Genomic DNA, 10,933 nt, shown 5'->3' on the forward strand with positions numbered 1-10,933 from the left:
TTTATTTATTTATTTATTTATTTATTTATTTATTTATTTATTTATTTTACAGGGGGTGGGCAGGGAAAGGGGGAGAGAGAGAATCTCCATCAGACTCCCCATTCAGCAAGTAGCCTGATGTAGGTCTCCATCCCACAACCCTGAGATCATGACCTAAGCTGAAATCAAGAGTCAGTCACTCAACCAGCTGAGCCACCCACATATCCCTTGAAAATAGTTTTTTAAAGTTCCAAGTTGAAAAATAGTAACATTTTATCTTGTAAATTCTTTGTGAATTCCAAGAGATAGAAAGTTCCCTTGGATTTAAGAAGGAGCTAAAGTCCTACCTGATCCAGTTAGCAGTGAAGTAACATAAAGAAGACTGTTATGAATTCTAGAGGGATGCCTTACTAAAATTTATCTGGCAGCAAAATATTCTCAAGCATTTCTAAGGTAGGTGATTCCTTGATCTTTCACCATCTTATAGTTAAAAGTATTGTAGCTTTCCTCATTATTGTTGGGAAATGCCTGTGGAATAGTTACTAGCCAACCTTTTGTGCACCTTACCTTGATGAGTTATGATAAAAAGATGTTCATCATGGATTTTATTTCCTTTTATTTCACTTTGAAGTTCCTGTGCATTCAAAACCTTTTCCAACTTTAAAGAAACAAACAAAAAAGAAAGACTAATTTTGTATAAACTTACAGTTATAAGATGGATAAGTTATGGGTATCTAAAGTATAGCATAGTGATTATAGCGAATACACTATTATATTCTTAAAAGTTGCTAAGAGAATAGGTCTTAAATATCCTCACCACAAAAAAGAAATGGTAATTATGTGATACAATGCATATGTTAGTTAATATTATGGTAGTAATCATTTTGTAATACATAAGTGTGTCAAATTACCATGTTATATACCTTAAATTTACACAGTGTTACACTTCAATTATATCTCAATAAAGCTAAGAAAAGATCTTTAAAAAGAAAGATTAATTTTGAAGTTATAAAACTTTTTTTATCAATTTTAATAAGAAGTAGAATATAATATCGAAAAAAATCCCCAAATTCTTTAGAAGAAACTATTGTTTTTTAAACAATTATGAGTCTTAATCATAAAGAATGAGTTAAATTTATGATTTTTATTCTCTTCAGAAGAACTTACATTGGGTAGGATTCTATCATAGTAAGTACTATTGCACTCAATGAGAAATTGCATCCTTTCTATCTCTTGAAATAAGTATGATAAAACCTTGGTAACTTACTTGGCTCACTGTTTATCTTCTACTCTTTTATCCCCCAAAGAGCGTATTCTAAGAAGATCTTAACATTCTTTATCAGCTCATCCTTAGAAACCCATCAATGAAAGTAGCAAAGGCTCTAAACATTTCACTTCTTAAAAAATATAGAAGACAAACAGGCCATATTTATGACCTCCAAATACTGCATTTATAATATCCCTCTTTCATTTACTAATGATTTCAAGAAAACATGTGTCTTCAACTTTTCTACTTTACAACAAGGGATTTAAAAAATACATTTTTCTGGATACATTTACAATTATCTAGGCTGGGATATTAGAGACCATGTCCTATTTACACAAGTTGTGCAATGCCTGCCAGTTATCTACACTTTATCTTATCATTTACGCTCTTCTGCTCAAGATTCTGCACTCTGCTTGTACCGTACCTCTGTCAGAAACATGAATTTTCATAGAGGAGTCTCCTGAATTGTGCTAACAAAAGTTGAAAAAGCATACATTTGCGTCTTTATGTCCAGAAAACTTTCTGGTGACTGAGAAAAAAAGTAAAAACAAAAACAAAGAACAAAAAAACCCCCAAAACATGAAAATGTCACTTCGCAGAATTTAGCACCTAACCATGGAAGCTGAGCCCTCTATGACTTACATGCAGGTAGTTTCCATAGAGAAGTCCTCCTTTGCTGGCTCTGTTCACAGCGGTTTGTGATTTGTCTTCTTCATTGCCTTCTATGGATAATTTTTTAAAGGCACATCTACAGATTCAATAAGGGAGGAGTAAAACAGGAGATCTTGAGAAAACATAGTAACTAACAATATGAGTGATGAAAATTCTCTCGCTAATGGATTTTAAAGGAGATTTTTAACAAGAGAAGAAGGATGGCAATTTTGAATGCTTTTGAAATTCAGAAATGGAAGCGTTCTTAGTTGGCATTTCTAAGAGCCTGACCATCCTTCAAAGAGAGGTAAATACTCACCCAAAGTTGTTTCCTAAAAATGGGCACCCACTCATTGTGAAAACGCCCTGTCTGATAAGCTCTGAGGTTTGACTCTGGACGGATGATATCATTGACCTTCCCAGATGTTCTACAGCTGCCTTTTATATATCGTGCTTTCTCTTCACCAGCCAATCAGCCCTCTCTGTGTGCTCTTAGCTAGGTTCTCATTTCAATTGGTACAGAAGCTGAACTCTGTAAACTTTGGAGAGGATCTGTGTTGGGAACAGTTTGATAAAAAAAAAAAAAAGTAGTATTCTGCCAGACCAAATCATTTGACTAGCTAAGTTCTGCTTTTATATTCAAAATAACAAACATTAAATAAATCAATGGAGGTCAAATTTAAAAAATGACCTTTAATTATTCTATTCTGAGGACACATTTGGCATAGTGTTAGGATATACAACATAATGAGCTTGTAAAAAAAACAAATATTTATTCTCTCAGTCTCAGAGTTGGATATTCTTGTAACTGCTAAGCCAAAAGCTGACCTGGAGTGTGACAGAGGCAGGGTACGTGCACAAATCCCATTTCCATCTCATTTTTACTCTTCTTCTGGCCTAAATCTCATCTAATTAGCAGCAGTTGGGCTACTGTATTGTATTGGAACTTACATGCACATTATTCGTTTACTGTTTACCTGTAGCACAGCAGTTATAGGATCGTGGGAGTCATCCACACTGGGGTACTTTGTAGGTAATGTAAGAACAATAATAAAGGGCCCACAATTCTGAACAGCGTCAGTGATAAAGTATTTTTTCCTAGAACACATATTTATTGGTCTCAGTTCTAAACTGAAGTTCTAGTCTTGGCTCTGCCATGGACAAATGCACTATGGGGAAAAGTGATTTAACGTCTCTAAGTATCAACTACCTCACCAAAAGAAATGAGGGTGTTCAAAACTGATTATAATTTTGAAGATCCTGATCCACCCTAAAATCCTAATTTTATGAAATTCTTTTTTTTTTTTTAAGATTTATTTACTTATTTATTTGACAGAGAGAGACACAGCGAGAGAGGGAACACCAGCAGGGGGAGGGGGAGAGGGAGAAGCAGGCTTCCCGCGGAGCAGGGAACCCGATGCGGGGTTCGATCCCAGGACTCTGGGATCATGACCTGAGCCGAAGGCAGACGCTTAACGACTGAGCCACCGAGGTGCCCCTTTATGAAATTCTTAATACATGACCACGTTTCCTGCAGTTTTACAGAAGGTTAGACCACATGAAATTGCCGTGTTGTAAGAGGACTGGGAAATCATCAAAACCATACCCTGCACCCCTCATGTTCCCTTGGGGTTTTTACAGGTACCGCTGGCCTGGCTCACACAGCGGGTAGGGGGTTGTGCGGGACAGGTGGGGTCACTGTCCTTAGCGTCCTGGCCCATGCTGTCTGGGAGCAGAAAAATGATTAATAGCTCCTCTTTCCCCGCATCATTGTTCAACTAGGTATGTGTTTACAAAGAATACAGCTAAATAATTTATTCTACTGTCTTTAAGCCTTTTGGGCTGAGAAGTGTTCTTCCCTTATTGGTGATCATACTAGTGAAAGAAATGAGGAAATGTTCTTTTCACTACAAATTAGAAAAATTAGATATTTTCGAAGCAACATGGTTTTCTATTCTTCTCCTCCTCCTTCTTCCCCCTCCCTCCCTTCTCCTTCTTCCCCCTCCCTCCTCCTCCTCCCCCTCCCTCTCCCATCCCCCTCCCCCTCCTCCTCCTCCTCCTTCTTCTTCTTCTTCTTCTTCTTCTTCTTTCTTCCTCCTTCTCCTCTTCTTCCTCTTCCTCTTCTTCTTCTTTTGAAATAGGAGTCCACTTGGATTTTCTAAGTGATGTCAATTCAGTGGTTAACCTTAGCAACACGGGAACCAATTACTCAAAGATTTAAATTTAGTGCATTAGAGAAATTATAAATTAATTTAAGAAAAGCTTGTTGCCTTCATCCAGGACAGTAACTATAATGGCAATGCCTCAAATACATATATTCCCATTAATTTTTGCAATTGAAAGTATTATAAGATTTGTGACTGGTTATAAATATATAAATATATGGTCAGCATCTTGCCAACACTTAAATCTTGCCACTTGGAAACCAATTTCTCAATGTGATGTTTACCTCAGATTGAGAAATTATTCCTTCATGATCAGATGAAAAACCTCTGTAACCAATAGAGTGTTTGCTGCCCCCAAGATACTTTATGTACAGATATTTTACACAAACCTGCTAGAAATACACTTTCACTCAAAGAATCAAATATAAGGATGAGAGCCTCAGGCATTATAGCAGGTAAATAGAGGAGAACATATGGGTACAAGGCAACAATTTGTGGTAAGTTCTAAACTCATTGTATATCCATATTCATTTAATTCTGTATACACATTGATTACAGAAGGAATATGCTAAACGTAAAACTGACTGATAAGCCTTCTTGGAAGACATACATCATGACCAATTCTGAGCCTAGGAACGATCTAATCTGTTTTAGAACTAAAAATAACAAAAACCTGAGGGGCTCCCTGAGTGGCTCAGTCGGTTAAGTGCCCAACTCTTGATTTCGGCTCAGGTCATGATATCAGGGTTGTGGGATCAAGCCCTGCATTGGGCTGCATCTCTTATTCATTATGAGATCTAATACATTTAGGAACTGAATAGTTACTTTTTTGTTTTTCAAAATATTTTTCATTTCTCAGCAAAGAAGTTTCTGTGAACATAGTCTTGAAACCTTTGTAATTTCCTGGGTGAGAGAAGAGTCTTTTGTACTATCGGGGCCACTCTGGGTGAGCTTCTCAATGGTTCCTGGATGTAGGATGGTCACTAGAAAGAACAAGCTATGATTAGAAGCCTGGAATTTTTTACCCCACCCCCCATTCTCTTGAGAAGGGAAAGGGGCTGAAAATGGAGTTAATGATCGATCATGCCTGTGTGATAAAGTCTCCATAAAAATTCTAGTAGTATGAGGTTAAGAGAGGTTCCAGGTTGGTGAACTGGTGGTGGTGTGGGGAGAGTGACACACTCAGGGCATAGAAGCTCTGCACTCTTCCCCACATATCTTGCCTTATATACCTTTTCATCTGCCTGCTCGTCTGTATCCTTTATCATGTCCTTTAATAAACTAGTCAACCTTAGTAAATAATTCCCTGATTTCTTTGAGCCACTCTAGTAAATTAATTGAACCTGAGGAGGGGGTCATAAGAACCTCTTATTTGGAGCCAAATTGGACAGAAGTTGTGGGTAACCTGGGGACCTACCACTTGTGATTGGCACCTAAAGTGGGGTGAAGGCAGTTTTGTGGGACTGAGCCCCTAACCTATTGGATCTGACACCATCTCCAGCTAGAAAGTGTTTAATTGGGTCACACTGTAGGAGATCCAGCTGGTATCCAATTTTCTTTTTCCTTCCTTTTAAATGCTTTCTGTTCTTGGCTCTCCCATGTTTTTAGGTGGGAGCTCATGGTGGCCTCTGGACCCTGTTCCGCTGGGGCAGAGAACCTGCCCTTGAGGGCCACTTCTTCTCTTTCCCGTACCACTGTCTGCTGGAGACAGAGGTGGCCACAGGCTCCCCACCCTCCTGTCTACTTAATCTGCAGTTTAATCTGCTGCCCATCTTTTGTCCTGCTCTCACCTGGTGTCCAAGTGGTTGGTTTTTTTTAAGGTTTGATTAATTAAATGTCAGAGAGAGAGAGAGCGAGTGAGAGAGAGCACAAGCATGGGGAGCGGCAGGCAGAGGGAGAGGGAGAAGCAGGCTTCTCACCGAGCAAGGAGCCTGAGGCAGGACTCGATCCCAGGACCATGGGAACATGACCTGAGCAGAAGGCACTCACTTAAGCAACTGAGCTACCCAGGCGTCCCTCTAAGTGGGATTTTGAAATCTCCACTGGTTGTAATAGTTAGGGGCAGAGAGAGAGAGAATTGCTTGGAGGGGAAAAAACCTCCATACATTTGGTGACCAAAAGTAAAGTGTTCTGTGTAAAAGTGAAGGATACACAACTCCTAGAAAACTGAGTTTTTCCTTTTTATATACTTTACCGATTCTCCTTTTTATCCAGGATCAACTCCCATGTTTTGCATTGCTATAAAATCTAGAAATACCTTTAATTATCTTATGCAATAAGGAAATCTTTTTTTTACGGTAATGATTTGTTAATTTGACTTTCATTTTAGACTTTTATTTAATGATGTAACAAAATTGCAATATTGAGAATCTGACCTATGTGACAAGTTTACTAGTTTCTCCAGGAAGTAAGTTATTTGTGAAAAAATAAGTCTCACTAGTTCCAAAATGGCTTCAAGGCTTGGGTCTATTTAAATAGCCAAAATTGGAAGAAACATATCCGAAGTTAATAAAATAAAATATCAATAACATACCCAAAGACTCATATCTCTGATATAGAAACAAGTGCTTAGTATTTTCTACATAGTATTTTTTATTTCATAATGTCCTAGGTATTTTATTTTATTTTTTTAAAAGATTTATTTATTTATTTTAAAGAGAGAGAGAGAGAGAGAGTGAACTTGAGGAGGGGCAGAGGGAAAGGGAGAGAATCCTCAAGCAGACTCCCCACCGAGCATAGGGTTTGATCCCAGGACCCTGAGATCATGACCTGAGGCGAAAACCAAGAGTTGGCCATAGTGTGACTGTTTACACTTGTTTTGATGCAGGTCATTCTGAGTTCTGCTTGCCTACAATGACAGGACATGTGACACTTAATTCTGCCAACACTTTTGTCTATTCATACAATTGTGAAATATCTGTTCCAACAGAACACAGTGATAACAGCTGAGTTTTGCTTAGTGTGAAAAAGTTAGATCCCTATTAAGCTCACCTGTGTTCTTATCTTATTTGCTTCGGACAGTTACAAACATACTGGGTAATGGGTGATGACTTGAATATAAAAATAAATGCACAGTTCCTCTTCTCATAGGTGAACTAGAACAAGAGTTTTTCCCTGCCTACGTAGAAAGCATCCTCAAGGCTGGGAGGGTGAAGACAGACTTCTCATTAACCCTGACCTATTTCTCTTGAACATTCTTGCCATGAGCATGGGCAAGAGTGACAGCTAAAATTCTGAAACTAAATAATGCAAAACTATTCTGTTTAATGGGAGTGAATAACTTATTTTCAATATATAAATCCTCAACCTTTTGATATGCTATTTTCAGAAGAATTTAAAAGATAAAGCAATAGCAAAGATGCCATTTGTTGAAGTTTTGTTCAAATGACCCATTCCACTTCAGATATTGGAGGTAAATTATCATATGAATCTGTTTTTTAAAAAAAATTGATTAAATTGAAGTGTGTTCTTCCCTGCTCCCACCAAACAAATGAACAACAAATGAAAACAAAAGTTGGTAGTTGGTAAAATACAGTTATGTGTTTGTTCCTACCATTCTTGTTCCAAAAGAAAAAAAAAAAAAAACTTCAAGGCAACTTATAATATACATTCAAGGAGCATGGCGGGGGGGGGGGAAACGCAGCTAAAACTGGGCAGATAAAGAGAATAGGTCAAAAGGAAATGAAGGTAAGAGATATGATTAAGCCAGAAATGAGATTATTTATAAAGCCAAAATTTGGCTCTAAGTTTTCTAGCAGCCAATAGGAATAAGGAAGTTATATAAGTACTTGACTTACAGTCTTATTAAAATAAAGATAAATCAATTATTCAGGAAATCCATAAACAGTCCCAGTAATGAGACAAAGAGAAATTTCTTTTATTCTATTATAAGGAGATTACCTACAATATGAATGAAAGTTTTGGATGGATGTCACTAATCTCAATCAATAGATATTCTATTGAGGATTATGATGTGACTGAATGGCTAAGAAATTTAATAGCACACTGCAGGTTTAACTCATCAGCTTCTCTCATTGAGTTCATAGGAATAATAGAAATAAAGGTTTCTGTCATCAAATGTTGCCTTGCATAAGCGGGTGTATGCCCCACAGATCTTCTTAAAACCTTTAAAATTGCCAAAGTGCATGGTAAATCACAAATTTAGGTGATTCTGTTTTAAAAATCCCCAGAAATTTATCAAAGACCTCGTATTCTATAGAAAAAAATTGGAAAATTCTGTACTGCAAATCCTAAATATTTTATTCCTCTTACCAAATCTTGACATGTTAACTAGTGAATTTACTTTGTCTTGTATCAAACATGGCCAAATAAAAGAAATACCAGGAGAAGCACTGTGATTTTACAAGGGATTGGCGACTGGGTGTGGTAAGTTTTATCCAGGAGGCAGGAGTAAAAAGTGGAGCTGGAGTTTTCACTGGAGAAGTACGAGTCTCTCATGTTAGAGCGAGAGGGAAATAGAGTTCATTGTGTGCAGTCTCCTTTGTTGCAGCACGTAATAAACACAACTTTGTAAGTTGTTTTCTTGGGGTGCAAAATAAAATGGATAATCTCCCAAGGCCTTCTGTAATTCTTGAAGATTTGGTTGAAATCCTTCCTTTAGTCTGATGTCTTCTCATAACACCATCTTCCCATAGTGAAATGGAATTCCTATGATTTCAGAAAGTCTGTTATTTATAAAACTCATGTGACAATGTTTGCTTTGTCTCTGCATCTAAGGAGCAGGCGTTATGGGGCACCTGGGTGGTTCAATCGATTGAGCATCTGACTTTGGCTCAGGTGGTGATCTCCGGATCCTGGGATGGAGACCCTGCCTGCCTCCCACCCCTCCTTGCTCAGTGGGGAGTCTGCTTGTCCCTCTGCTTCTGCTCCTCTCCCCTTCTCATGCATTCTCTCTTTCTCTCTCTCTCTCAAATTAATAAAATAAAATCTTAAAAAAAAAAAAGAGCAGGCTTTATATCTTCCAGAGAGCACAATAACTTTTCTTACTTATGGCAGACATTACGAAGTTTTGTGCATTTGATTTAATGATATTACATGATTGATTTGATTATATAGAAGGTTTTTTTGATACTAAAAGACAAATAAAAAACTATAGACTGCAAATGACTTTAAGGACTGAAATAAGTATGATATTTTTCTATGTAAAAATTAGGAATATGCTTGTAATTATAATTATTGTCAATCTTTTAACAACAAAAAACAGTTGTACAAGTCATTCCTAATTGACAATATGGGCTAATCCATAAAAATAATCGCTAACATGTGTTGAGTTTACCACATAGCAGACACATTATCTCATTTAATTCCTGTGACAACTTTATGAGATGCCACTGTACTGATTATGCAGACACAGAAAAGGTACCTTAGAAAATTTGAGTGACCTTTCATGGTTACACAGTCAGCAAATGGTAGAGTCTGCATTCAAATCTCAAACCTGATTTCCCAAATACTGTCTCAGTCCACTCGGGCTACTATAACAAAAATGCTATAAACTGGGCAGCTTATAAACAATAGACATTTATTTCTTGAGTTGGTGGATTCAGTGTCTGGTGAGAGCCTGCTTCCTCATTGATCCACACATGGCAGAAAAGACTAGGGAGCTTTGCGGATTTCCTTAATAGAGCACTCATCCCATTCCGGCAGCTCTGCCCTTTGACCTAACCACCTCCTAAAGGTGCAAGTCCTAATATCATCACTTTGCAGGTTAGGATTTCAACATATGAATTTGGGGGAGATGCAGTTCGATTCCAGACACTATGCTCTTTCTATTCTGTTATGCTGCCTTCCGATAATAAAGTAACTTTGTCACCTAAATGAATTTGTGATCTTGATATTTATCCAAACTTGTTGACAAAGTATAACCAGCCTAATTAACTATAATAAAAGCAAGTAAGAAAATCACAAAATGTTAAGAGGAAGGAATTCTAAAAAAACAAACAGAAAAATAATGGCACTACTCTAAACTTTTTTTTTTTTTTTTAAGTCAAATTATCATTCGGACTTGAAAGAATTGTGGCTTATTTCAAGCAAAAGTTTTTGGTCAAGTCAGTCTAAAAAGGCTATTGTAGAAGAGCTATGGGCTCTGAAAACCACAGCTGCTGTTACCAACCAAGGGTAAATGTTATTTTAAAAAATATTTATTTATTTATTTGAGAAAGAGAGAGCATGGAGGGGGTGGGTGGGGAGAGAATTTTTAACAGACTCCACGCTGAACATGGAGCCCAATGTGGGGCTCAATGCTGGGCTTGATCTCACAACCCTGAGATCAAAACAAAAGTCAGACGCTTAACCGACTGAGCCATCCAGGCGTCCAGGGGTAGATGTTATTTTACAGAAGAAAAAGAACCATTGCTCTCTTATTGATTGAGGGGTGAGGGCTATTTCATTGATTGTTAAATCCATTTCACACATCAATAGCAATTTCTCAGCAGCTCTGTAAATACACTTGTGCCAACAGATTCCAACTCTCTTTTAGCCGCCTGCCTTGGTGTTTAGTCTGAGAAACACATTGTCCTGGGGAAGGTTGGTGTTTGCTTTGTATACAGTGAACACTTAGAAGTGTCATAGTAAGGGAGGAAAAAGTTTTCCTCGACCCTCTTAGGGTCCCTGGCTGTGTCTGAAAATTAAACTGACAGGCAGATTAATGAGAGGAGAGTGCACAAATTTTATTGAATTTGTACATGTAAACGGGAGCTTCCATAAAAGAATGAAGACCCAAACTGACCAGAGCAGGAGGCTTTTATACCGTTTAGACAAATAAATAAATAGAAATAAATAAATAAAAGAAAGGAAAGAAAGGAGACAGGAAGAAAGAAAGAAAGAAAGAAAGAAAGAAAGAAAGAAAGAAAGA

The 10,933-nt window shown here is 37.5% G+C and overlaps 1 protein-coding gene across 1 annotated transcript in view; it reads right to left on the reverse strand.

Moving 5' to 3' along the window:
- The window catches only part of TDO2 (tryptophan 2,3-dioxygenase), a 19,010-nt gene extending 16,715 nt beyond the window's left edge, over window positions 1-2,295 (reverse strand). Inside the window, exons 1-3 of the mRNA XM_021698814.1 lie at window positions 2,217-2,295; window positions 1,889-1,994; window positions 547-637 (exon numbers count right to left, since the gene is read on the reverse strand). Of these exons, the coding sequence (XP_021554489.1) occupies window positions 547-637; window positions 1,889-1,994; window positions 2,217-2,251 (232 nt within the window). The 5' untranslated portion in view covers window positions 2,252-2,295. The remainder of the gene's footprint in view (window positions 1-546; window positions 638-1,888; window positions 1,995-2,216) is intronic.
- Between the last annotated feature and the right edge of the window lie 8,638 nt (window positions 2,296-10,933).

Source organism: Neomonachus schauinslandi, chromosome 2 (genome assembly GCF_002201575.2).
Source record: "Neomonachus schauinslandi chromosome 2, ASM220157v2, whole genome shotgun sequence".
Taxonomy (NCBI): Eukaryota; Metazoa; Chordata; class Mammalia; order Carnivora; family Phocidae; genus Neomonachus; species Neomonachus schauinslandi.